This window comes from Saccopteryx bilineata, chromosome 4 (genome assembly GCF_036850765.1).
Source record: "Saccopteryx bilineata isolate mSacBil1 chromosome 4, mSacBil1_pri_phased_curated, whole genome shotgun sequence".
NCBI lineage: Eukaryota > Metazoa > Chordata > Mammalia > Chiroptera > Emballonuridae > Saccopteryx > Saccopteryx bilineata.
This window is the reverse complement of record NC_089493.1, coordinates 135945477-135970886: the sequence shown is the minus strand read 5'-3', so window position 1 is coordinate 135970886 and position 25410 is coordinate 135945477. Positions and strand designations below refer to the sequence as shown.

Here is a 25410-nt window from a genome sequence, read left to right as displayed (position 1 = left end):
AAAAGGAATTGTGGGGGTTTTTTAGTTCATTTTCCAATGTTTTATCACTGGTATATAGAAATGCAGTTGACTTTTGTATACTGATTTTGTATCCTGCAACTTTACTGTATTGGTTTATTGCTTCTAATAGTTTTTTGGTGCAGTCTTTGGGGTTTTCTATGTATATACAGGATCATGTCATCTGCAAAAAGTAATACTTTTACTTCTTTTTTCCGATATGGATGCCTTTTATATCTTTCTTTTGCCTGACTGCTCTGGCTAAAACTTCCAGAACTATGTTGAATAAGAGTGGAGAGGTTGACAGCCTTGTCTTGTTCCTGATTTTAGAGAAAAAGAAAAACACCTTCATTTTTTCACCATTTAGCATGATATTAGCTGATGGTTTGTCATATATGGTCTTTATTATGTTGAGGTACTTTCTATCTATACCCATTTTCTTGAGTGTTTTAAATATAAATGGATGTTATATCTTACTGAGTTCCTTTTCTGCATCTATTGATAGAATCGTATGATTTTTTGTCTTTTTTTTTTAATGTGATGTATTATGTTGATTGAGTTATGTATGCTGAACCATCCTTGTGCTCCTGGAATGAATCCCACTTGATTGTGGTGTATTATTTTTTTAATGCATTGTATGCAATTTGCTAGTATTTTGTTTAGGATTTTTGCATCTGTATTCATTAGATATTGGTCTGTAGTTTTCTTTTTATGTATTGTCCTTGCCAGATTTTGGTATGAGTGTTATGTTGGCCTCATAAAATGCATTGGGGAGTATTGTTTCTTCTATCTATCTTTTTGGAAGATTTTGAGAATAGGTACCAAATCTTCTTTGAATGTTTGGTAGAATTCACTAGTGTAGTCATCTGGTCCTGGACTTTTATTTAGGGGTAGTTTTTTTTTTTTTTATATAGTTGTTTCTATTTTCTCCCTGCTTATTTAGGTTTATTTGGGTCTATTAGGTTTTCCACTTCTTTTTGGCTCAGTGTAGGTATAGTTCTAGGAATGTATCCATCTCCTCTAGGTTGCTGAATTTGGTGGCATATAATCTTTCATAATATTCTACTATGATCCTTTGTATCTCTATGATGTCTGTGGTAATTTCTCCTCTTTCATTTCAGATTTTGTTTATGAATCCTTCCTCTTTTTTCCCTTAGTGAGTCTAGCCAGTGGTTTTATGATTTTATTGATCTTTTCAAAGAACAAGCTCCTTGTTGTATTCAGTTTTTCTATACTTTTTGTTTTCTATTTCATTTAGCTCTGCTCTAATTTTTACTATTTCCTTTCTTTTGTTGACTTTGGGTTTCCTTTGTTCTTCTTTTTTGAGTTCCTTAAGATGTGATGTTAGGTTATTTACTTGGGATCTCTCTTGATTCTTGATATAAGCCTGCAATGATATAAACCTCCCTCTTATTACTGCTTTTGCTGCATCCCAGAAACTTTGATATGTCCATGTTGTCATTTTCATTTGTCTATATATATCTTTTGATCTCTTCTTTTATTTCTTCTTTGACCCAGTCATTTTTTAGAAGTATGTTGTTTAATTTCCACATTTTTTTTGGATTTCTTTACTTCTTTTTTATAGTTGAATTCTAATTTCAAAGCCTTATGATCAGAAAATATGCTTGGTATAATTTCAGTCTTCTTGCATTTGTTGATGTTAGTTTTGTGGCCCAACATATGGTCTTTCCTTGAGAATATTCCATGCACATTGGAGAATATATAATCTGACATTTTTGGGTGAAGTGTGCTATAAATATCTATTATGTCCATTTGGTCCTGTGTGTCGTTTAAGGCCAATATTTTTTTTATTGATTTTCTGTTTTGATGATCTATCTAAAGCCATCAATGGTGTGTTGAAATCTCCAAGTATGATTGTGTTTTTTGTCTGCTTCTATTTTTAGATCAGTTAGTAGATGTCATATATTTTGGTGCTACCTCGTTCGGTACATATGTATTAAGAAGTGCTATGTCTTCTTGATACAATGTCCCCTTTATCATTATGAAATGTCCATCTTTGTCTCTGGTTACCTTTGAAATCAGCATTGTATCAGAAATAAGTATGGCTACACCTGCTTTTCTTTGGATATTTGCTTTGAGAATCATTTTCCAACCTTACACTTTGAATCTACTTTTGTTCTTGCAGCTTAGATGTGTCTCTTAAAGGCAGCATGTAGTTGAGTTTTGTTTTTTTTATCCAATCTGCTACTCTGTGCCTCTTTATTGATGAGTTCAGTCCATTTACATTTAGGGTAATTATTGACACTTGAGGATTTCCTACAGCCATTTAAGTTTTGTTTTCTGGTAGCTCTGGGTCTTGTTTGGTTCTTCTCTTTTGTGTGTCTGTCAGTTATTTTTGTTTGGTGGTATTCCATACTTCTTTACCCTGTTCTTTTTTTTTCAGCTGTGTGTTTCAGTAGTGGCTTGTTTGTGTGTGGTTACCATTAGGTTGTTTGTTTGTTTTTTTGTATTTTTTCTGAAGCTGGAAACGGGGAGGCAGTCAGACAGACTCCCGCATGTGCCTGACCGGGATCCACCTGGCACGCCCACCAGGGGACGATGCTCTGCCCATCCGGGGCATTGCTCTGTCGTGACCAGAGTCACTCCAGCACCTGGGGCAGAGGCCAAGGAGCCATCCCCAGCGCCCGGGCCATCTTTTGCTCCAATGGAGCCTCGGCTGCAGGAGGGGAAGAGAGAGACAGAGAGGAAGGAGAGGGGGAGGGGTGGAGAAGTAGATGGGCACCTCTCCTGTGTGCCCTGGCCAGGAATCAAACCCGAGACTTCCGCACACCAGGCCGACACTCTACCACTGAGCCAACCGGCCAGGGCCACCATTAGGTTTTTAAGAGAACAGTGTTCATATGTACAAAAGTCCTATGAGTGCTTCTGCACCCCATCCTCCTTTGTTACTGCAGATCTTTATCCTCTCCCCTTTTATGTTATTGTTGACGGATATTATCCTTGTTTTTATCACGACCTTGTTTGAGCTTTTACTTATAGTTTTGATTTGTTTTATTCTTTGTATCTGGTCAAATAATCCCCTTGAGTATTTCCTGCAATAGGAGTTTTCTGGTGATAAATTCTCTCAGCTTCTGTACGCCTATAAAAGTTATTTTCTCCTTCATATTTGAAGGATAACTTTGATGGATATAGTGTTCTTGTCTGGTAATTCCTCTCTTTCAGTACTTTGAATGTTTGGGTCCACTCTCTTCTAGCTTATAGAGCTTCTGCTGAGAAGTCTGATAATAACCTAATGGGCTTTCCTTTGTATGTTATGTTCTTCTTTTCTCTAGCTGCCTTGGAGAATCTTTGTCATTGATTTTTTACAATTTTATTATGGTGTGCCTCAGAGTAGGTCTATCTGGGTTGTAGTAACTTGTCATTCTGTTTGCTTCTTGGATTCGAGGCTCTAACTCTTTTCATAGACTTGGGAAATTCTCATCAATTATTTGTTTGAATAGGCTCTCCTTTCCCTTCTCCCTCTCTTCTTCTGATATACCCATATTTTTATATTGCTTTTTCTGGTGCAGTCAGACAATTCTTGTAGAACTCTCTCAGTTTTTTTAATGCATGAGTCTCTTCTTTTCTCTGTAGCATCTCTAGTTGCCTGTCTTTGATGCCACTGATTCTTTCCTCTATCTGGCTTGTTCTATTAGCTAAACTTGCTACCTCAGTCTTCAATTTATGAATTGAGTTCTTGATCTCTGTTTTTAAAGATTCACTCTCCTTGTTGAGGTATTCATTTTGTTCATCAATTTGTTTTCTGAGCTCAATAAGTTGCCTATTGGTGTCTTCTCACACCTCGTTGAGTATTTTCAGAACTTCAATTTTGAATTCTCTATCATTTAACTCCAAGGTTTCCATGTGATTGAGATATTTTTCTGGAGATTTTTCATTTTCTTTCTGAACTATATCTATGTCTTGTGTAGTCATGGTATTTGATTTTTTCTTCCTTGATGGCATTTGTGAGTGATATTGTTAATAACCCTAATAAAAACAGCTAAAAGAAAAAATTAAGATAAAAAGAATGCAATAAAACATAAAATTTTTTAAAAATTATAACAAAAAACCTCACAGAAATAAAGATCAAAAGCAAACAAAAAATAATAACAAAAACAAAGCACCCACAAAAAAATAAGAAAAAAATATAAAAATTAAAGAATGAAATTCAAAGGGGATACAGACAAAAAATAAGAAGAGGAAATAAAGAAAAACAGAAAAAAAGGGTAAAAAAAGGAAAAATAAATTTCAGTTTTGAAAGGTTTCTTTCAGTAGCTGGCAGTGAATTACAAGTTTTAGCTCTGTGAAATTCCTCCGCTGAGATGTTCCTGTCACAATATCACCAGATGTTCCTACAAAATAACATAGGTGGGGCTACAGTTGCATTGGTGGGTAGGGTGTGTTGTGAGGGCTTTCTGACTTCAGCATTACAACTTTAGTGTTCCAGCTTTATGGCTCTAGCAATGGTGATTTCAGGCTTCCGATTGTTCCTTCCCACATCTCAACAGACCTGGGGACTGGATTTGGAGCACCTCTGTTCTTCAGGGGAGAGAGTGGCTCTGGAGAGCTAGCTGTGGGATTTGTCTCTGCCACTCTCCCTGCTGTGAGGTGAGGGAGGCAGGATCTGGGTGGCTGGGGGTGGGGTTGCACTTTAGCTTTTCTATCTCTGCCAAGTGCATGCTGCAGGCAGACTGCAGAACATTGGCCATGCCATATGGCCACTTTGGTTTATCTCCCACTCTGCCCCTCTATCTCAATGCTCCTGCCAGCAGAAGGAGACCCAGTCACTCCAAGTTTCCCTCTCCATAACCCTCAGACAAAATCCAGAGAGCCCAAGCTTCCCTCCTCTTCCAGCAGAGGATAAAAAAACACACAAAAAAACCCCGGTCACACCGATTTTGTCTCCTCTCTTCTCTAAAGCCCACCACAAATGCATTTTATCTTCTGCCTCCCTTTTCATTCCATCCCACTTTTAGGTCATTCAGTGCATGGATCTTTCAGGTGCTCCTGTGAGCCCAGCTGGGGTTCCTTCACTGCATTATGGTTGTTCAATTTGTTGAAATTTCAAGGGAGAGATCAGAAGTATCTCTCATGCCAACATTACTCTGACGTCATCTGACATTGACTTTTCTAAAATTGAGAAACTTTATTTTTCAGAGCAGTTTTAGGTTCATGGCAAAATTTAGCAGATTATACCAGATTCCCATAAACTCCCTGTCCCCACTCATGCACAACCTCCCCTATGGCATCATAATGGTACATTTGTTAGGATAAATAAACTTATACTGACACATTATTTTGCTTCTCCCTGAAAAATTTTTATTACTATTTCTTACGAGGCAAGTCAACTGGCAGTAAATTTCTTCAATTTTTGTTCGTCTGAAAATGTCTTTATTTCTCCTTCACTTTTAAAGGATAATTTCACAGAGTACAAAATTCTAGGTTGGAGGTTTTCTCTCAACACTTTAAATATTTAACTTCACTCTATTCTTGCTTGGATAGTTTCTGAGGAGAGGTCTGTAATTTTTTATCTTTCCTCTTCTATAGGTAAGACATTTTCCCCCCTTCTGGCCTCTTTCAAGATTTTTTAAAATTTCTGTTTGATTTTTCAATGTTCAAATATGATATGGCCAGTTATAGTTTTGGGGGGGCATTTATCCTGCTTGGTGTTCTCTGAGCTTCCTGGACCTGTGGTTTGGCATCTGACATTGATTTTGGGAAACAGTCATATTGCTTCAAATATTGCTTCTGTTGCTTTCTTAGTTTCTTCTCTTTCTGATATTTCAATTATGCATATGTCATATCTTTGTAGTTGTCCCACAGTTCTTAAATATTATAGAGTTTTTAAAATTTTTTTATCTTTGTTTTTCAGTTTGGGAAGTTTCTATAGTCATAATCTCAAAATCAAATATCTCTTCCTCAGCTGTGTTTAGTCTACTAATGAGCCCATCAAAGGTATTCTTCATTCCTGCTATAGTGTTTTTCATCTCTAGAATTATCCTTTTGATTCTTCCTGTTTTTGATATCTAGAACTTATTTTTTTATTCTTTCATATAATTTCCATTTCTCTCCTTATACTATTTTATCTTGCATGTTGTTTACTTTTTCCTATAGTGTCCTTATCATATTTATCATAATTATTTTAAATTTCTGGTCTGATAATTCTATCACTAGTTATAACTCTGGATCTGATGCTATTCAGTTCTTCAAACTGTGTTGTTGTTGTTTTTTTACCTTTTAGCATGCCCTTTAATTTTTTGCTAAAATGTGGACATGATATATTTGGTAATAGGAACTTTGGTCAACAGGCCTTTAGTAGAATAAGGTGTGGGGGATGGGGAGTAGTCTATAGTTTTGTGAGTAAGTCTCAGTTTTTTGTCTAGCCTGTGCCCCTCAACTATGAATTTCACCAGTGCTTCTTAGTTTTTCCTCCCTTAGGAGGGACAGCATGGCTAGAGGGTACTGTATTATGTATTTCCTTTTACCCAATGTGGAAGTCTAGAGGGAGCTAGAGTTGAGTATTTTCCTTCCTACACTTGGAAGAATATAATTGGTTGGAGTTGGTTATTTTCCTTCCCCCAACTGGGTTAGGCTCTGATGATACGCTAGCAACTTAGGCTCTGATAAAATATTTTCTTCTGAGGGCAGGTCAGAAAAACAGAATACTATGGTGTATTTCAAAATGGTTCCTTATCCATCCCCACTAGTAGAAGTATGAAATGATTTTTCTCTGATATTCATCATCAAGATCTTGTAGAATTCCTAGAGGTACAACTCAGGAAAGTTGTACCTGATGACTGGGCCCCCCTTAAGTTTTTAACTTTCAGAGTTGTCCACATTGAATTTCCAGTAATTTACAAATCACACTTTTGTTTTTCCCACCCTAGCACTGGTTCTCAGGGAGGTTTCTGTTCATGTGTTTTTGCTCCAGTAAGTTGTGATTCTCTGTAATCACTTGTCTGTCTTTCTAAGTTTTGGTACAGCAGCATTCCCTGTGACCTTACTTCATTGATGGATCAAAATAAGAGTTGTTGGCTTTTCAGTTTGTTCAGGTTTTTATTTGTTGTTAGGAAAAGCGTGGTGACTTTTAAGTTCCTTACATACTGGTCTGGAAATTGGAAGTCTGACAGCTGCTCAAAATCTTTTATAATACTGGACCTGCAAGTAGCATTCAACATTGTGAACTACTCTTATTTTGAGGAATAAACACACTCTTGTCTTGGCTTCTACAATACATATTTGTTTATTTTCCTCTTCTCTCTGTTCACTCTTCCTTTTCTACATGAATGTATAGTTTTTTTTAAATGTTTATTTTATTGATTTTAGAGCGAGAGGAAGGGGGGAGAGAAAAAGAGAGAGACACAGGTACTTCTACCTATTCCAGTATATGCCCTGACCAGGGATTGAACCAGCAACCTCTGTGCTTCAGGACGATGCTCTTACCAACTGAGCCATTTGGCCAGGGCCTGAATGTAGAGCTCTCTAAGGATTGATCCTAGACCACCTTCTCTTCTGCACTTTATAAATATTCTTTCTCAGGTGGTTTTATCCATTTCCATGCATTTAAAAATATTTATTTATTTATTTTTATTTTTCTTAAGTGAGAAGCAGGGAGGCAGAGAGAGACTCTCACATGTGACCCGATTTGGATCTACCTGGCAAGTCCTCTACCGCAGTGGTCCCCAACTCCCAGGCCACAGACCAGTACCAGTCTGTGGGCCATTTGGTACTGGTCCACAGAGAAAGAATAAGTAACTTACATTATTTCTGTTTTATTTATATTTAAGTCTGAATGATGTTTTATTTTTAAAAAATGACCAGATTCCCTCAGTTACATCCATCTAAGACTCATTCTTGACGCTTGTCTAGGTCACATGATACATTTATCTGTCCCACCCTAAAGGCTCGTCTGTGAAAATGTTTTCTGACATTAAACTGGTCCATGGCCCAAAAAAGGTTGGGGACTACTACCCTACTGGGTGATACTCTGCCTATCTTGGGCTGTTGCTCCATTGCTCAGCAATTGAGCTATTTTAGCACCTGAGATAAGGCCATCGAGCCATCCTCAATGCCCAGGGCCAACTTGCTCCAACCGAGCCATGGGTGCAGGAGGGGACTAGGGGAAGAAGAAAGACAGAAAGAAGGGAGATGACGAGGGGTGGAGAAGCAGATAGTCGCTTCTCCTTTGTGCCCTGACCGAGAATTGAACCTGGGACATCCATATGTCAGGCCAGTGCTCTACCACTAAGCCAACAAGCCAGGGTCTAAAAATATTTCTAATATTACACATTCCTCTTCTGTTTTCCTGACCTACAGATTTATAGCCAATGGCTCTTCCAACATTTTCATCTTTATGTGCACTCAAACCTCCTACCTTTCCTATCACATTAAATAACATCTCTAGTCACCAAAATGGCTTAAGACAGAAACCTAGAAGTCTTTTTGAACAGTTCTCACTCTTTCATCCTCTATAGTCAATCCATGAACTCTATAGTCAAAATTATATTAAATTCATGCATATTTCTCCATCCTTCCTACATCATAGTCAAAGGCAACCCAATCTCACATCAAAAATCTTTGTGATTTCAGGCCCTGGCCAGTTAACTCAGTCATTATCTGGAAATGACAAGGTTGCAGGTTCCATCCCCGGTCAGGGCTCACATGGGAAGCACCCAATGAATGCAAGACTGAGTGGAGCAACAAATGCATGCTTCCCATACCCATGCCCCCATCTCTCTAAAACAATCAATCAATAAAAAAGAAAAGTAAGCCCTGGCCAAATAGCTTAATTGTTTAGAGTGTCATCTGGAAGCTCAGAGTTTCTGGGTTTGATCTCCAGTCAGGGCACATACAGGAAGCTCAATGTTCCTGTCTCTCTGTTTCTCTCTCTCACTGCCTTTCTCTAAAAAAAAAATACAATTTTTTTGTGACTTCATATTAATGATCCTTCCTGCTGACATTCTTGCCCTCTGTCAATTTGCTCCACAAAGTATACAATGGCATTATTGTGTGTAGTGGAAAGAATACAGGTTTTAGATCCAGAAAGACCTGCTACAAGCACCTTAAACATATTGGTTAACATTGAAACCTCATTTCTCTCAGTTATAAAAAAGTAAAACAAAACAACAACAACAAAAAAACCTTACCTGATAGGAATGCCATAAAGAAAGATATGTATAATTAATGACAAGTGCTTAGAATAATGCTTAGCATCAAGTAGCTACCTAGATAGTAGCTCCTGCTACATAAAGTCCAAAGACCTCTAGATTCCAGGCTAACATTTCACATTTATTCTCAGCATAAAATGCCACTCTGGCTACACAGTAAATGTCTATTTTGGCCTTAATGATTAACAGACATCCAATTATCCAAAATGAAGTTAGAAAAATTATTAATTTTAATTCTCTTCCATTAAACTTATATATACACACATATATATAAGTTTAATGGAAGAGAATTATTACACTCATGTAACAATAATGTAATAAAATTGCTAAACTCCAAAAATATTTAAATTATTGACTTAAATCACTGAAAAATAATTTCTATAAAATGTTGGTTAAAAAGTATATCCTATATTAATAAAATTTACAATTCATGTAGTTATTTTGGTTTAATACTTGCTTTTTTCTTTGTTTCTTCAGGGGTTAAAGGGTCAGCAAGTACTTCACAATCTGTGTTATCTATAAATAAAAACAAACTTTAGTATTTTAATTATTTAACTTCTCATTACTTATAAGTACAGAAAACTCAAATTTGAAAAAAACACCTAATTTAATAACTATGTCTTTGTAATAGCTTTAGAAGAAACACTCATATATTGAATGTTTATTATTATTATTGTATTGAATAAGCTGAGAAATAGGATAAAATAGTCTTTAAAATATCTAATCTCAAGATCTCCAGGTTTCATAGGAGTAAATGCTCTATATAAAAGATTTACACTTTAATTAGTAGAGAAAGTATATATGATTAAAAATTTTCATTAATTATCCTTCGATTTCCATTCTTTTGTATTTTCAGGCTCTCTCTTTCTACTGCAACTTTTCTATCAGCATTTAAAACATACTCAGGTCTCTTTCATCTTACCAAAAATATTATCTGTCCCACCACACCTTCCTGCTACATCCCTTCTCTCCTCTTATCCATTAACAGGTTTCTTCAAAGAGCTGTCCACATATACTAATATAACTTCCTTTCCAACTCTTTACTCTAAACCCATACAATCTAGTTTCAGTTCCCACCAATATGAGCAGAAACATTTCCTGTTGGACCTCAGTATAATAGGCATGAACATCTTCCCCTTCTGGCGTCTTTTATACCTCTTCTTCAATCTTGACTTTTCCCTTTTCCTCACTCTCCAAATTCAGTTCGAAGTAACAAGCATTTATTGAGTGTCTGCTATGTATCAATATTACCATTATATGTACTTACTATTGCAAATTTGGCTTTTCTTTATTCTTAACACTAGTACCTTGAGAGAAGGCACCAAAAGATTTTCCTTTAGGTTATTTCAATAGCTTTTCCATTCACCCTATCAGTCCTGTTCACATTATATACCTAAATTAAAAATCTAACTACATTTGCTTAAAACTTTCCAAAGGCTTTCCATGGTTCTCAAGTTAGAACTCAAACTCCTTAACATGGCATGCAAAATCCTGGTTTTTATGATCCCTGTATTGCTTACATATTACAGCTTCATGGTGGAAGCAAATGGGCTGCTAGGTAAAATGCAGAATGCCCACTTTAAATTCAGATTATCAATGAATAATTTTTTAGTAGATGTATTTCCCATGCAGTAGAACAAACATGTGTAATATCTATGATGTAATTATATTAAAATTATTTGCTGCTTATCCAAATTCAAATTTAACTGGACATTCTTTATCTCTATTTGCTAAAACTGGCAGCTCTTGAGAGAAATTTGGAAGCTTTTTATCAGAGAGCAGACTAAATAAAGATTAAAATTTGAGAACTAGCCTTGAAGAACTTCCACATTTGATGACTAATAGTAGTAGATAATACTGCAAAAGAGACCGAGTAAAAGTTGCCTGAGAAGTAATTACTTGTTTATTTATTTGTCATTATTACTAAGACTATTGGCTCCTTGAGGGCAGGAATAGAGGCATTTCTTAATTTTCTAACACTTAGTAAAGAGCTTGACACAGAATTGGAAAAGTGATGAATTTGCTGAATTAAGAAATGTATAAAAAATATCTCTAGAGCAAGATGTGACTTATTTAATTTTGAATTTTAATTCAATCAACCACATAAAGTAAGAATACAGAGCATACATAATTCCAGAGTTACTATTTTGCCACATTACCAGGCTTTATAAATAATAGTTACCACAGCCAAAGCACAATTACTTATTGAGCAAGACCTAGGTAAAATCATGATTTTGGTACCCTTACAGCTTTTCCTTTCATTATTACCTCTCTTTCCTATTCACAAATTCCCTTACTCTTTGGTCCATAAAACAAATCTTACTAATGCTCACCCTCCAGAGTAGTAGTTGCTACTCCTTCTAAGGAAGTGTGATTTTACAAGTTTAGTTTTTATTGCTAGATTATTTCCTTAGAAAAAAACTATCTTAATCATTTTTATACCCATAGTTCCTACCATAATACTTGGCATTTAGTAAAAGCACAGTAAGACAACTTCTTAGAGAGAAATTGTGCAAAAAAACTTTTTTTAAGTTCATATAAACCCATTAGGAGCAAAACAGAAATTCCTTAAGTTTATCCCCAAATAGATGCTATAAAACTTATTGTAGGAAACAAAGAAAGAAATATGAGCTACAGCAGAGGTTAAAAAAATTGTAAATGTCTTGCTAAGTTTATTCTATTATAAAATAACAGAGTGCCTATAATTCAAGGTGCTTTGTCAATCCTTTTATTTTTCAAGCATCAAACATAACTCCAATATATCTGTTTACTGATCATCTTCCTCTCCTATGACTGAAACTTATGAGGGTAGGGAGTATATATCACTCCTCACTGGCATACACAGCAATGCCTAAAACAGTGCATAATCATAAAGGATTATTAATGAATTAATTATGAGTGCTATGTTGATAGTTAAAACTTCCTTTATAACTCATCTATCTTCATTTTTATTTCTTTTTTTTTTTTTTTTTTCATTTTTCTCAAGCTGGAAACAGGGAGAGACAGTCAGACAGACTCCCGCATGCGCCCGACCGGGATCCACCCGGCACGCCCACCAGGGGCGAGGCTCTGCCCACCAGGGGGCGATGCTCTGCCCATCCTGGGCGTCGCCATGTTGCGACCAGAGCCACTCTAGCGCCTGAGGCAGAGGCCACAGAGCCATCCCCAGCGCCTGGGCCATCTTTGCTCCAATGGAGCCTTGGCTGCGGGAGGGGAAGAGAGAGACAGAGAGGAAAGCGCGGCGGAGGGGTGGAGAAGCAAATGGGCGCTTCTCCTGTGTGCCCTGGCCGGGAATCGAACCCGGGTCCTCCGCACGCTAGGCCGACGCTCTACCGCTGAGCCAACCGGCCAGGGCCTATCTTCATTTTTTAAATACAACCAAGCTGAAAAGCACTCAGTGTCCTGGGCTACCAATTTTCTTCATATATACTGCTTTGTGATAAAAATAACAAAATACAGAATTATGAAAATTAGTTTTACTACATATTACCTGACTCAGAATTTGAAGTATTCTTTTCTTTTGGAGAAATATTTTCGTCTGCTAATGTCATCACTCTACAATAAAAACAAATTAATGGTAATCTCTTAATCTTTCAGTAACTTTTGAGAATCCTCAAATAATACATAAAATGACATTTATATGCAATCATTTATCCTGTAGAAAGAGTACAATGGGTTAAAAAAATATGTTACTATATCTGTATGAACAAATCATTTAATGTTAGGCAGTATATTTATGCATGTGTCAGTGTGATACAGTATTTGCAGAGGACAAGACATAGTGTTTGGAATCAGGCAGACCTGGGTATAAAGCCCCGTTCTGCTATTCACACTTGAATGGCCTTGGGAAAGTTACTTAATGTGTCTTGAATCTTGGTTATCCCATTTATGCAAAAGGAACAGCAATATTGTTTCCCAGGATTGTTATGCTGGTAAGGATCTCAAGTAACATGAGACATAACTTTTAAAAAATTAATACCTTTTTCTCTTCTACATTTTCACAAATGAGACTGCTTTCAATTCTATCCAAATGTGTAGGAGAGGATTAGCTATTACAACAGGATCAAAGCTCAACATTTGACTACCAGATTGGAACTTCTGAGTCCCTAGCAAAACCATAGAGTTGAAAACCAAATGTAAAAAGGTGTTTTTCTAAATTTCTTTTAAATGTTTATTGAAGAGTTGAACTCTTTAATCAAAACACAATTTTTCAATACCACCATAAAAATTCAATAAAAAATTTTAATTTAAATAAAACAATTATCTCTTTCATATTTCCTCTTGAAATTCATCCTGTCAAAATAGTACTTTGTTGCCCTTGAGTTAAATTTCAGGTGTATACCATTGCTTTTGTGGCATTCTCTTGCAATAAATGTGTTTTATGTAATAAAAAGCCCAGCATAATATCACATTAAACTCTTACCATTGATTTTAAATTTCTTCCCTTTCCCAACTTATACCTAATTTAGACTCATAACCTGCAATGAGAAAAGCAACCATGGTGGGTTTTTTTTCTCTATTTCTTCTTTTTTCCTCTCCCATTTGGTAACTACTCTTTAAGGTCCTTTGTCACTGGAGTAGGAAGAAGTTGTAGAAAGAGACAGAAAGATCTTTCTTGATTTTGACTGATGCTATTATAATATGCCAAATTCTGACTCTTTCAGGCATGAAATATTTTGAAGGGTGCAGTGATATGATTCCTCTATTCCTGGCACTCTCTCACTTGCTGTTATTTATGATCTTCTTAGATTTTCCATTTGATGATAGAACTCCAAGCCCCTTTTAATTCAGTCTACTTTTCATTTTGCAGAAGTCATGCTGGGCATGATCCCTTTCAAAATGATCCATAACTGGCTCCTTTCTGTGCATTGTGCATAAATCTTCGTTGAGTTAAAATCTGAAAGTATAACTAGTTTCCTCTTTATTCTGCCATTATAAAGCATCTAAGCAGACCGTCTTGCCTTTAGACGAGTCCGAAACCAAATTTCAGAGGACACATGTCAAACTTTGCAAATGGTTCTCTTGGAGTTTTCTCTTGTGTTGAGGTGAGGGAGAAGTCTCCACCTCTCCTTGCATATGACACCAATAACTCTTATCAAAGAAACAAACATTCTTGGTCATTTCATCTTTTCAGTGCATTCTTAACCTTTTCTTAAATAGCTTGGGGATTTGTAATAGGCTAATGCCAGGAAACTGGGCTTTGACCTCACCTTTTATAAATTCTGCAACGATGGGTCTACACAGAACAGGGGATGGGAGATGTCATCATTTTAATTTTGTTGTCATCTATTGAGGTCACTGCCCAAACTCTAAGACTACATGAAAGCCACATATAACATCCTGCTACATTCTTCAGTTTCCTATTAATACATGTAGATTAAGGATCAGTGGACAAAGCCACAGAGTTTTACTATTAACCATACAATATATACAGAACTCAGAATGTGACTAAAGATAGCTTTCCCCTCCATGCCTTCCAGCCTAAAGAATTACTGGAAAGAGAAAGAGGACAGAAGCTTAGGAAACAAGCAGTTAGGCAATGGGAACTGATTTTTCTCCCTCAAGCCCAAAATCTGGAGGTGAGTGGGAATAGGTAGGAAGATAACATTATAAAAGGTAAAGAAAAAGCTAAAAGTAGAGAAAGAATGCGCCAAACTTGAGGAATAAACATCCATACAGGTTGTAAACTCAACACAAAAATAAGAGGTTGGGATATTCAGGCAGAGAGGGAGCTTCTGTTAGGTTCCACACACTAAGAGCAATGTAGAGGTGTTCAAATTTAGAATCCAAACACCTGGAATAGAGTTGTTATGTTGAGGTGACTCTACTGAAAAGGTTACAGAAAGGCAACCAGATCAAAGTCTAGATAGAGGACTTTAACGAGACTCAGGAAGTCTAGGGTAGCAAGAAAAGCAAAGACGAAGGAAAAAAATTAGAAATGGAATATCTCAGGCCCTAAATAAGGTCATAAGTTCACCAATGACTTTATTGTTGGAGTCTAGCCCCGGTATAGTAAAAGACTTGAAACCTGCAGCACAAATTAGTAAAAATTCAGAGACAACTTGTGGATATAAGATACTTCAAACCCCAACTTCACTTCTCTGTCATCTATATCCTGCCCCTATGCTTACTTAGGGTGACTATTTGTCCAAACTGGGACCTTTCTGAGAATAAAAGGAAGCTCTATTAAAAATTATGTCAGTGATGTTGAACATTTTTCATCTGTCTATTGGCCATCTGTATGTCCTCTTTGGAGAAGTGTCTATTCATCTCTTTTGCCCATTTTTTGATTGGATTGTTTGTCTTCCTGGTGTTAAGTTTTACAAGTTCTTTATAAATTTTGGTTATTAACCCCTTATCAGATGTATTGTTGAATATGTTCTCCCATTGTGTGATTTGTCTTTTTATTCTGTTCATTATTGTCTTTAGCTGTACAAAAGCTTTTTAGTTTAATATGGTCCCATTTGTTTATCCTGTCTTTTATTTCACTTCCCCGTGGAGATAAATCAGCAAATATATTGCTGTGAGAGATGTCGGTGAGCTTACTGCCTATGTTTTCTTCTAAGATGCTTATGGTTTCACGGCTTACGCTTAAGTCTTTTATCCATTTTGAGTTTATTTTTTTGAATGGTGTAAGTTGGTGGTCTAGTTTTATTTTTTTTGCAGGTAGCTGTCCAATTTTCCCAACCCCATTTGTCAAAGAGACTGTCTTTACTCCATTGCATGCTCTTACTTCCTTTGTCAAATATCAATTGTCCATAAAGGTGTGGTTTTATTTCTGGGTTCTCTGTTCTGTTCCATTGATCTATATGCCTGTTCTTATGCCAGTACCAAGCTGTTTTGAGTACAATGGCCTTGTAGTATACCTTGATATCAGGAAGTGTTATACCTTCCACTTTATTCTTCCTTTTCAAGATTGCTGATGCAATTTGTGTTCTTTTTTGGTTCCATATAAATTTTTGGAATATGTGTTCTATATCTTTGAAGTATGTCATTGGTATTTTAATTGGTATTGCATTAAATTTATAAATTGCTTTGGGTAATATAGACATCTTAATGATGTTTATTCTTCCTAACCACAAACACGGTATGTGCTTCCACTTGTTTGTATCTTCCTTGATTTCTTTTATTAATGTTTTATAATTTTCTGAGTACAAGTCTTTAACCTCCTTGGTTATGTTTACTCCTAGGTCCTTTATTTATTTATTTTTTTGCAATAGTGAAGGGGATTGTTTCCTTAATTTCTCTTTCTGACAGTTCATTGTTGGTGTATAAAAATGCCTCTGATTTCTGTGTATTAATTTTATACCCTGCCACTTTACTGAATTCATTTATCAGGTCGAATAGTTTTATGACTGAGACTTTAGGGTTTTCTATATACAGTATCATATCATCTGCAAATAATGATAGTTTTACTTCTTCTTTTCCAATTTGGATGCCTTTTATTTCTTCTTCTTGTCTGATTGCTGTAGCTAGGACTTCCAGTACTATGTTGAATAAGAGTGGTGAAAAAGCACAGTGAGATACCATCTCACACCAGTCAGAATGGCGCTCATCAACAAAACAACACAGAATAAGTGCTGGCGAGGATGTGGAGAAAAGGGAACCCTCCTGCACTGCTGGTGGGAATGCAGACTGGTGCAGCCACTGTGGAAAACAGTATGGAGATTCCTCAAAAAATTAAAAATGGATCTGCCTTTTGACCCAGCCATCCCACTTTTAGGAATATATCCCAAGAACACCATGTCACTGACTGAAAAAAAATGCACCACCATGTTTATGGCAGCATTGTTTCACAATAGCAAAGATCTGGAAACAACCCAAGTGTCCGTCAGTGGACAAGTGGATTAAAAAGCTGTGGTACATATATACAATGGAATACTATGGGGCCACAAAAAAGAAGGAAATATTACCTTTTGTGACAACATGGATGGAACTGGAAACTATTAAGTTGAATGAAGCCAGGCAGAGAAAGAAAAATGGCATATGACCTCACTCATTTGAGGAATCCAAGGAACAGTGAGAACTGAGGAATGGAATTGAGACAGAGGAAGGATTAAAGGGACCAGAGGAAAAGAGGACAGAGGGAAAGGGGATGAGAGGATGGGATAAACCTGAAGGGAAGGGGGAAAGATGCTGTGGGGAGGGGGGCAAGGGCGATGCTGAGGGGAATAGGAGGAGGGGAGATGCATTCAGGGTGACCCTAGAATCTATGTAAACACAATTAATTAAAAAAAATTCAAAAAAAAATAAAAATATGTCAGAATAAAAGGCACATACTGGGGCTGTTTCAGGCAAATCAATAGATATGATCACCTACCTATATGCCATCTTCAGGAATATGGAATGGGGAGAAAATCTAAAAGTCTCAGCATTCAGACCCTGCCTGGTTAGCTCAGTTGGTTACAGTGTTGTCCCAAAACTCCAAGGTTTCAGATTCAATCCCCAGTCAGAGCACATATAGGGAGCTGATAATTAATGCACAACTAAGTGGAACAACAAACAAATGCTCTTCTCTCTCTTTCCCCCTTCCTTTCTCTGTCTCTCTAAAATCAATCAATAATAAAAAGAAGTTTCAGCATTCACACAAAAGGGACTTTAAACAATAAGTTTACATTTCGATTACAATTTACATTCAATATTATTTTGTATTAGTTTCAGATGTACAGCATAGTGGTTCGACAATCATATATAAAATATTTTGTAAAGTGTTCCTACTGCTGTTTTCAGTACCAAACTGGCACCATATATAGTTATTGGAATATTCTTTACTATATATATATATCCCATGCTGTACTTTACATCACTGCAAAAGCCACTTCTAAATGGAAGTAACTGAATGGCATTAATCACTAACTTTAACTTATAATTTCCCAGCTAAATAAAGAAGAAGGATGATGAAAGTTTAGTTATTTAAAGATAAAGATATATTCTCTTTGCACATCTACATGATTTTATTTTTAAAGATAGGTCAGCATTTAAGAAAGACAGGAAATAGGTTTAGAGATACATATAACCAACCAACTACATTTGCTTCATTTCAATACATAGGCAACAGTCACTGAAATGAGTCTGTACAGATTTTATAGCAATATAACCAAAACTCCTTTTCTCCATTAGGTCCTACACATCAAAGTTGCAGGATTTTAATTTTGTGAATGTGCTACTTAATTAAAGAGAATGACAAAAAATCTAGTAGATAATAGGTGCTCAAATCTGGCATCATTATTATACAAACATCACTCCTTCCCTTTTAAGAAAATATTGTGTTGTAAATTCTGAAGTCCATCATCATTCCTTTCTCATGACTTTAATCATTTATCTTAAGATTTTTTTCACTGGGGTTTACCAAAAAAAGAATAATTCACCTAGGAATAACAGTAATAGATATTTTCAGAAATTTCTAACCATTTTGATACAAGCATATTCATAAGGAGGCTAGCATGCTAATTCTTTTTTCTCACTATACACCCTTTCCCAAAAGGACAACTATGCCTTCAGCCCAGAACTTGTCCCTTGCTCTCCAGGCTGGGATATCCAACTGCTTGCTGGATCTATTCAATTCAAAATACTGTAGGTATTTCAGTACTGCAATGCCTTATTTGCATTGACTTCGGTTATCGTCGGTTTTGATTTTTGTTGATTTTTTTCCGTGAAAAATTTGTCTCAATTTTCATCAGTTGCCTTGAATTTCCTTGGCATGCCCATGTGACCTTGCTGCTAATTTTGCAAAAACAAAGGGCGATCCACATGTTCTCCTGCTCAAGTGTGGCATTGTTTCTCGTTGTGTGAGCATCACCCCTTGCATCTAGCCAAGAAATTCCATTGTTTTCCAGTGTTTTTGTGCTTTTTTTTTTTATTGTGAGTACTAATACTACAACTACATGTAAGTGATTACTGTGTATACAGTAGTCAGTGTAAAGTGTTTATTTTGCATTTTTCAGTTTCAAAATGTATGTAATGCACGTAAGATAAAATCACATGTGCTCAAATCTCATTGTCCCTGTTAAGTGTTTCCCTTGCTAATAAGTTAACCCTTTCCTTTTAGCTCCATCATGGACCAAAGAAAGTTTCCAGAGCCAGCAGCCCTTCGAAGAAAAAGGCCGGAACACGATCCGAGTTGAGGAAGGAAATCATTAAAAAATACGAGAGCGGCTTCAAGATTGCTGAAATCGGCCACATGTATGGGAAGTAGCTATCCATGGTAAGTTCCATTGTGGCGAAAAAGGAAGCAATAAAAGAGGCTAATGTAGTGAAAGGCATGAATGTACTAACAAAACAGAGAACACAAACAATTGAAGATGTTGAACAGTTATTATTAATTTGGATCAATCAAAAACAGTTAGATAGTGATTCTGTTTTGGAGGCCATCATATGTGGAAAGACCAGGCTATTGTATGCAGATCTGATTAAGAAAATGCCTGGGAAGAGTGCTAGTGTACTTAGTGATTTTAAGGCCAGCAGAGGCTGGTTCAAAAAACTGAAGAGGTGCACTGGCATACACAGTGTTACTAGGCACAGCGAAGGTGCAAGTTCGGACAAGTCTGGGGCTGAAAATTTTCTGTCTGAATTCAAAGATGACATAGAGGCTGAAGGATTCATTTCCCAACAAGTCTTCGACTGTGATGAAACTGGCCTCTTTTGGAGGAAAATGCCAAAGAGGATGTTCATTACACAGGAGGAAAAGGCACTGCCAGGACATAAGCCTATGAAAGATAGGCTAACTCTTTTGTTGTGTGGTAATGCTAGTGGTGACTGTAAAGTCCTTACTGGTGGACCATTCAGAAATTCCTAGAGTGGTTAGCAGAAACAATGTGATTAAAAGTAAGCTGTGTGTGATGTGGAGGGCAAACAAGAAAGCATGGGTCATGAGGCCAATTTTCATTGAGTGGATGAATAAAGTGTTTGGCCCGAGTGTGAAAAAATACCTCCAGGATAATCAGTTGCCCCTTAAGTGCCTCCTGGAAATGGACAATGCTCCTGCACATCCTCCAGGTTTAGAGGACACATTGTTGGAAGTGTTCAGTTTTATCACAGTGAAGTTCTTGCCCCCTAATACCACACCACTCATCCAGCCCATGGACCAGAATGTCATTTCAAATTTCAAGAAACTGTACACAAGAGCAATGTTTCAAAGGTGCTTTGAGGTGACATCAGATACAGAACTGTCCTTAAGAGAGTTCTGGAAAAAACATTTCAACATTCTCAACTGCATCAGCCTCACAGATAAGACTTGGCAGGAAGTGACATCCAGGACAATGAACTCTGCCTAGAAGAAATTATGGTCAGAATGTGTGCATGAGAGAGATTTTGAAGGGTTTGAGCCTTCCCCTGATGACCCTATACATCTGGTGCAGTCCACTGTTGATTTGGGGAAGTCTCTGGGTTTGGAGGTGAGTGGTGAGGATGTGGAAGAGTTGGTGGATGACCACAGTGAAGAACTCACCACTGAAGAGCTGCAAGACCTTCACCTAGAAGTGCAACAGATGGCAGATGAAGAAGTTGCTTCAGATGAGGAGGAGGGGAGAATGTGCCTTCTTCAGAGATTAAGGACATCTTCTCCATGTGGAGTAAGGTACAGGGGTTTGTGGAGAAAAATCACCCAAAGTTGTTGCAGGTTGTGCCTGCAACTTGTTTAATGATAATGTCTTGCCCCATTTTAGGCAAATCTTAAAGAGGCAGCAGAAACAGACCTCTCTGGACAGCTTTCCTGTGCAATATGGGTCTATTGACTCTGAAGCTAGTCCCAGTGCCAAAAGACCAAGAAGGGAAGTGACCCCAGATAGTGCCATACCTAAGGTCCTTATGGAGGGGGATTCCCCTTCCAAACAATAATATCTGTAACATTTCAAATTCCCACCAACATGTATGAGGGTCTCAACTTCTTCACATCCGAGACAAATTTGTTATTATCTTTTTGGTTATAGCCATCCTAGTAGGTATGAGATGGCAAATCATAAAAGTTGTTCATTTCCCTAATGGATCAAGATAATGAACATCTTTTCATGTGCTTATTGGCCAGTTGTTTATCTCTTATAAAGAAATGTTTACTCAGATCCTTTGCCTATTTTTAAATTGGGTTATTTTTTCTTATATTGTTGAATTGTAAGAGTTATTATATATTCTGAATACAAATCCCTTATCAGATATATGATTTGCAAATATTTTCTTCCATTCTTTGGATTGTCTTTTCACTTTCTATATAGCATCTACTGACTTAGTTTTTAAAATTATTTAATTTTTTTCTAAGTTTATTCAACTTTTTAAGATTAAGGTATTAAAAAATTTCATTATAGGCCCTGGCCAGTTGGCTCAGTGGTAGAGTGTCGGCCTGGCATGCAGAAGTCCTAGGTTCGATTCCCGGCCAGGGCACACAGGAGAAGCGCCCATCTGCTTCTCCACCCCTCCCCCTCTCCTTCCTCTCTGTCTCTCTCTTCCCCTCCCGCAGCCGAGGCTCCATTGGAGCAAAGATGGCCTGGGCGCTGGGGATGGCTACTAGGCCTCTGCCCCAGGCGCTAGAGTGGCTCTGGTCGCAACAGAGTGACGCCCCAGAGGGGCAGAGCATCGCCCCCTGGTGGGCAGAGCGTCGCCCCTGGTGGGCGTGCTGGGTGGATCCCGGTCGGGCGCATGCGGGAGTCTGTCTGACTGTCTCTCCCCGTTTCCAGCTTCAGAAAAATACCAAAAAAAAAAATTTTTTTTTTCATTATATTTTATAGAACTACTAAAAACATTTCATAGTTTCCTATTACATTCAAAATAAAATAAAAATCCTAGCCCTTAAGGCCTTTCATGATCCAGACTGTGGTCACCTTGAAATGTCTCTCACATATACTTTACCTTTAGTCTACATGCCCCAAACCAAACTTTAGATCTCTCCCCAATAATATGTTTCTCCTCAGTCTTCCTCATCTTAACAAATGGCAACACCATCCTTCTAGTTGTTCAAGACAAATCTGTGGAGTCAGCCTTGACTACTTTCATACTCTACCACTTGCCCATCAGTGTTCCACCTGGATGATTCTACTTTCAAATTACATTCAAAATCTGACTTCTCACTACCTCTCCTCTTACCATTCGGATTCATTTTCCAATATTTCTTGTATAGATTAAGACAAAATTCTCCTAAGTATAATTCCCTAATGCCTTGCCTCCTCATAGTCTAGTCTAAACACAGTAGCCACAGTGATTTAAATTTTTTTCTTTAATATATTTCTTGATTTTAGAGAGAAAGGAAGGGTGGGAGGAGAGAGACAAGAACATCAATCTGTTCCTGTATGTGCCTTGACCAGGGATCGAAGCGGCAACCTTTGAATATCAAGACTGCTAACCAACCAAGCCATCCAGCCAGGACTGATTTTTTAAAACATAAGTCATATCATGTAATCCTTTTAAATCCTTCAGAGGCTTTCCAATTCATTTATATTCACTTACAGTGCCTTATATTACCTGGCCTCCTGCTTCTTTTCTCTGTTCACCTACTATTTCTCTCCTCCTTCACTCTACTCTAGGAGCCTAGGCCTTCTTGCTTCAGGGCCTTGCTACAAATATTTTCTCTGCCCAGATTGCTCTTTTCTTCAGAGATTCACAGAGTCTGTCTCCTTCTTTAGGCCTCTGCTCAAATGCTACCTTTTCTTTTCTTTCTTTTTCTTTTTTAAGTGAGAGGAGGAGAGATAGAGAGACAGACTCCCACATGTGCCCTAACAGGGATCCACCTGGCAACCCCATCTGGGGCCGATGCTTGGACCAACCCAGCTACTGGCTGCGAGAGGGGAAGAGAGAGAGAATGAGGAAGGTGGAGGAAGAGAAGCAGATGGTCATTTCTCATGTATGCCCTAATTGGGAATTGAATCTGGGATGTCTGCACTCTGGGCTGATGCTCTATCTACTACTGAGCCAAATAAACAGGACATTCAAATGCTACCTTTTCAATGATGACTTCTCTGACTATATTACTTAAAACAGCAAATCTTCATCCCAAGTCTCCTTAGCCCACTATCTTGCTTTATTTTATTTTATTTTTTGTATGGAATTCATTACTATATAACACAGTATAAATTTACTGAATGTATGAATACCTAAGTTTGGGGCTAACAAACATACTGTCTACACAACTATTAGAACACAAAGTTTTGAAAAACACAAGTTTTAAAAGGTCAGTTCTTACATTTTTCTATGGCATTTCTGACAGTCTTCTGAAGAGGAAGCTAGGGGGGAAAAAGCCAATATATTAGAAATATAATTCAAACACAGACCAGAGGCTAAAGTTACTTTAGGTAAAAATAAATATTTCTTCTAAAATACATGCTGACAGTGCAGTTTATTTTTCAATTTTTATTTTTTTACATTGTTTTTATGTCTGTCACTTAAAATTATTTTCAAAATACCAAAATAAAACAAAATTATTATAAAACTTTATGAGATTCAGGAATTTTCATCACCTTCTTTTGGAGAGTTCTTTATAATTTTTTAGATAGGTCCCTTTTTTTTCTTTTTTTCTTTTTGTATTTTTCTGAAGCTGGAAACGGGGAGGCAGTCAGACAGACTCCCGCATGTGCCCGACTGGGATCCACCCAGCACGCCCACCAGGGGGCGATGCTCTGCCCATCCGGGGCGTTGCTCTGTTGCGACCAGAGCCACTCTAGTGCCTGAGGCAGAGGCCATGGAGCCATCCTCAGCACCTGGGCCAACTTTGCTCCAATGGAGCCTTGGCTGCGGGAGGGGAAGAGAGAGACAGAGAGGAAGGAGGGGGGAGGGGGGAGGGGTGGAGAAGCAGATGGGCGCTTCTCCCGTGTGCCCTGGCCGGAATTGAACCCAGGACTTGCGCATGCCAGGCCGACGCTCTACCACTGAGCCAACCGGCCAGGGCCTAGATAGGTCCCTTTACATCTATTATCTTACTTGATTCTTACAATTCTGTGAGAAAAACATACTATTTTACTATTCTCATTTTACATATAAAAAAACTGTTCAAGTAGTAAAACTAATAATATCTGTATACATGGGACTTAAACTCAGGTCTCGTGGTTCTTTGTCGAGTATCAACTAGATATTCATATTAATAGATTCATTAGTCAAAAGAATGCCTATCAATCAATATTTTACTACCTACATACACTAGGATTTTACTAAAATATGAAGAGCCATGGGTATAGTCATTTGACTTATAACCCTCAGCAGCTACAGAACTCTGCTTACATAAAATTAGAATATAAAAATTCCAAGTTAAATGAAAATGAAGTGAATGGTGCTTCCCAACCATTGCAAGCCATTTCCCTGAAAGGGAGGTTCCTAAAACATAAAGGATGACAGTGGACACATACTGTCCAGCACCTACTTTCTGTTATTGCTGGTAACAGTTTTCTGCTTTTTCTTCTAGTAGTCAAGACATGGCCTGTGACTCACTGTGGTAAGAGCATATCCCCCTGACCAAAGTGACTGTTCAGGGATATGCATTTGAACTAATTTAAGCCAACGTGAAAGGCCCAGGTGTCCTAATCAAATTGTTGGAAAAGAAAAGCACTTAGTTCATTGGATATGAGGCTGTAGGTATATAAGCCTGGAGCTAAGAAGGGTTGCTTTATAAAGGGAACTTGGCTGAGAGTATAGCTAACACAGATGGATTCTGAGCTAAGATAGAAAGGAATTGGGTCCTATGGATATCATTTGAAACCCTGTATCAAGTTGTATCTGTTTCTGATTTATTGTGGAATTTTTTAGGTAATACATTCCCTTTTTAACCTAATATAGTTTGAAATAGGGTTTTTGTTTGTTTGTTTGTTTGTTTGTTTTTTGTCATTTGCAGGTGGACAAAGAACCTAACTGAAGTACTTGCTGAAAAGGCAGACTATTTCTTTGTACTTTATATCAGCAAAGGTGTTGCCAAACTAAATATAACAGAAAAGACAAGGCCTTTAAACACTGTTAGAAATATTGCATCCAGATAGAAAGAAGGAGGAAGTTAATATGTTCCTGATAATATGTATTTTTTTTGTATAGCTATGACTATTAGAACTATAGTAATGATTCTCATACCTTCACATAGCCCCCACTCCCTGAATAAATGAAATAAAACAGGATAGGGGAACCAAAAATTGAATCCAACAGTCACAAATAAATCTATATTACAAGTGAATAACAACTGTACTTTTGCAGCAATATCTAAAATAGTCAAAATTGAGAAACAGCTCAAGTGTCCATCAGTAGATAGGTAGATAAAAAAGCAGTGGTACATTTTCACAATGCAATA

General features: G+C 37.3%; 1 protein-coding gene across 1 annotated transcript in view; it reads right to left on the bottom strand.

The window, feature by feature from the left end:
• The window catches only part of MEIKIN (meiotic kinetochore factor), a 157484-nt gene that overhangs the window by 105607 nt on the left and 26467 nt on the right, over nucleotides 1–25410 (bottom strand). The window contains exons 7-9 of the mRNA XM_066276734.1: nucleotides 23329–23368; nucleotides 12655–12719; nucleotides 9622–9680 (exon numbers count right to left, since the gene is read on the bottom strand). Of these exons, the coding sequence (XP_066132831.1) occupies nucleotides 9622–9680; nucleotides 12655–12719; nucleotides 23329–23368 (164 nt within the window). The remainder of the gene's footprint in view (nucleotides 1–9621; nucleotides 9681–12654; nucleotides 12720–23328; nucleotides 23369–25410) is intronic.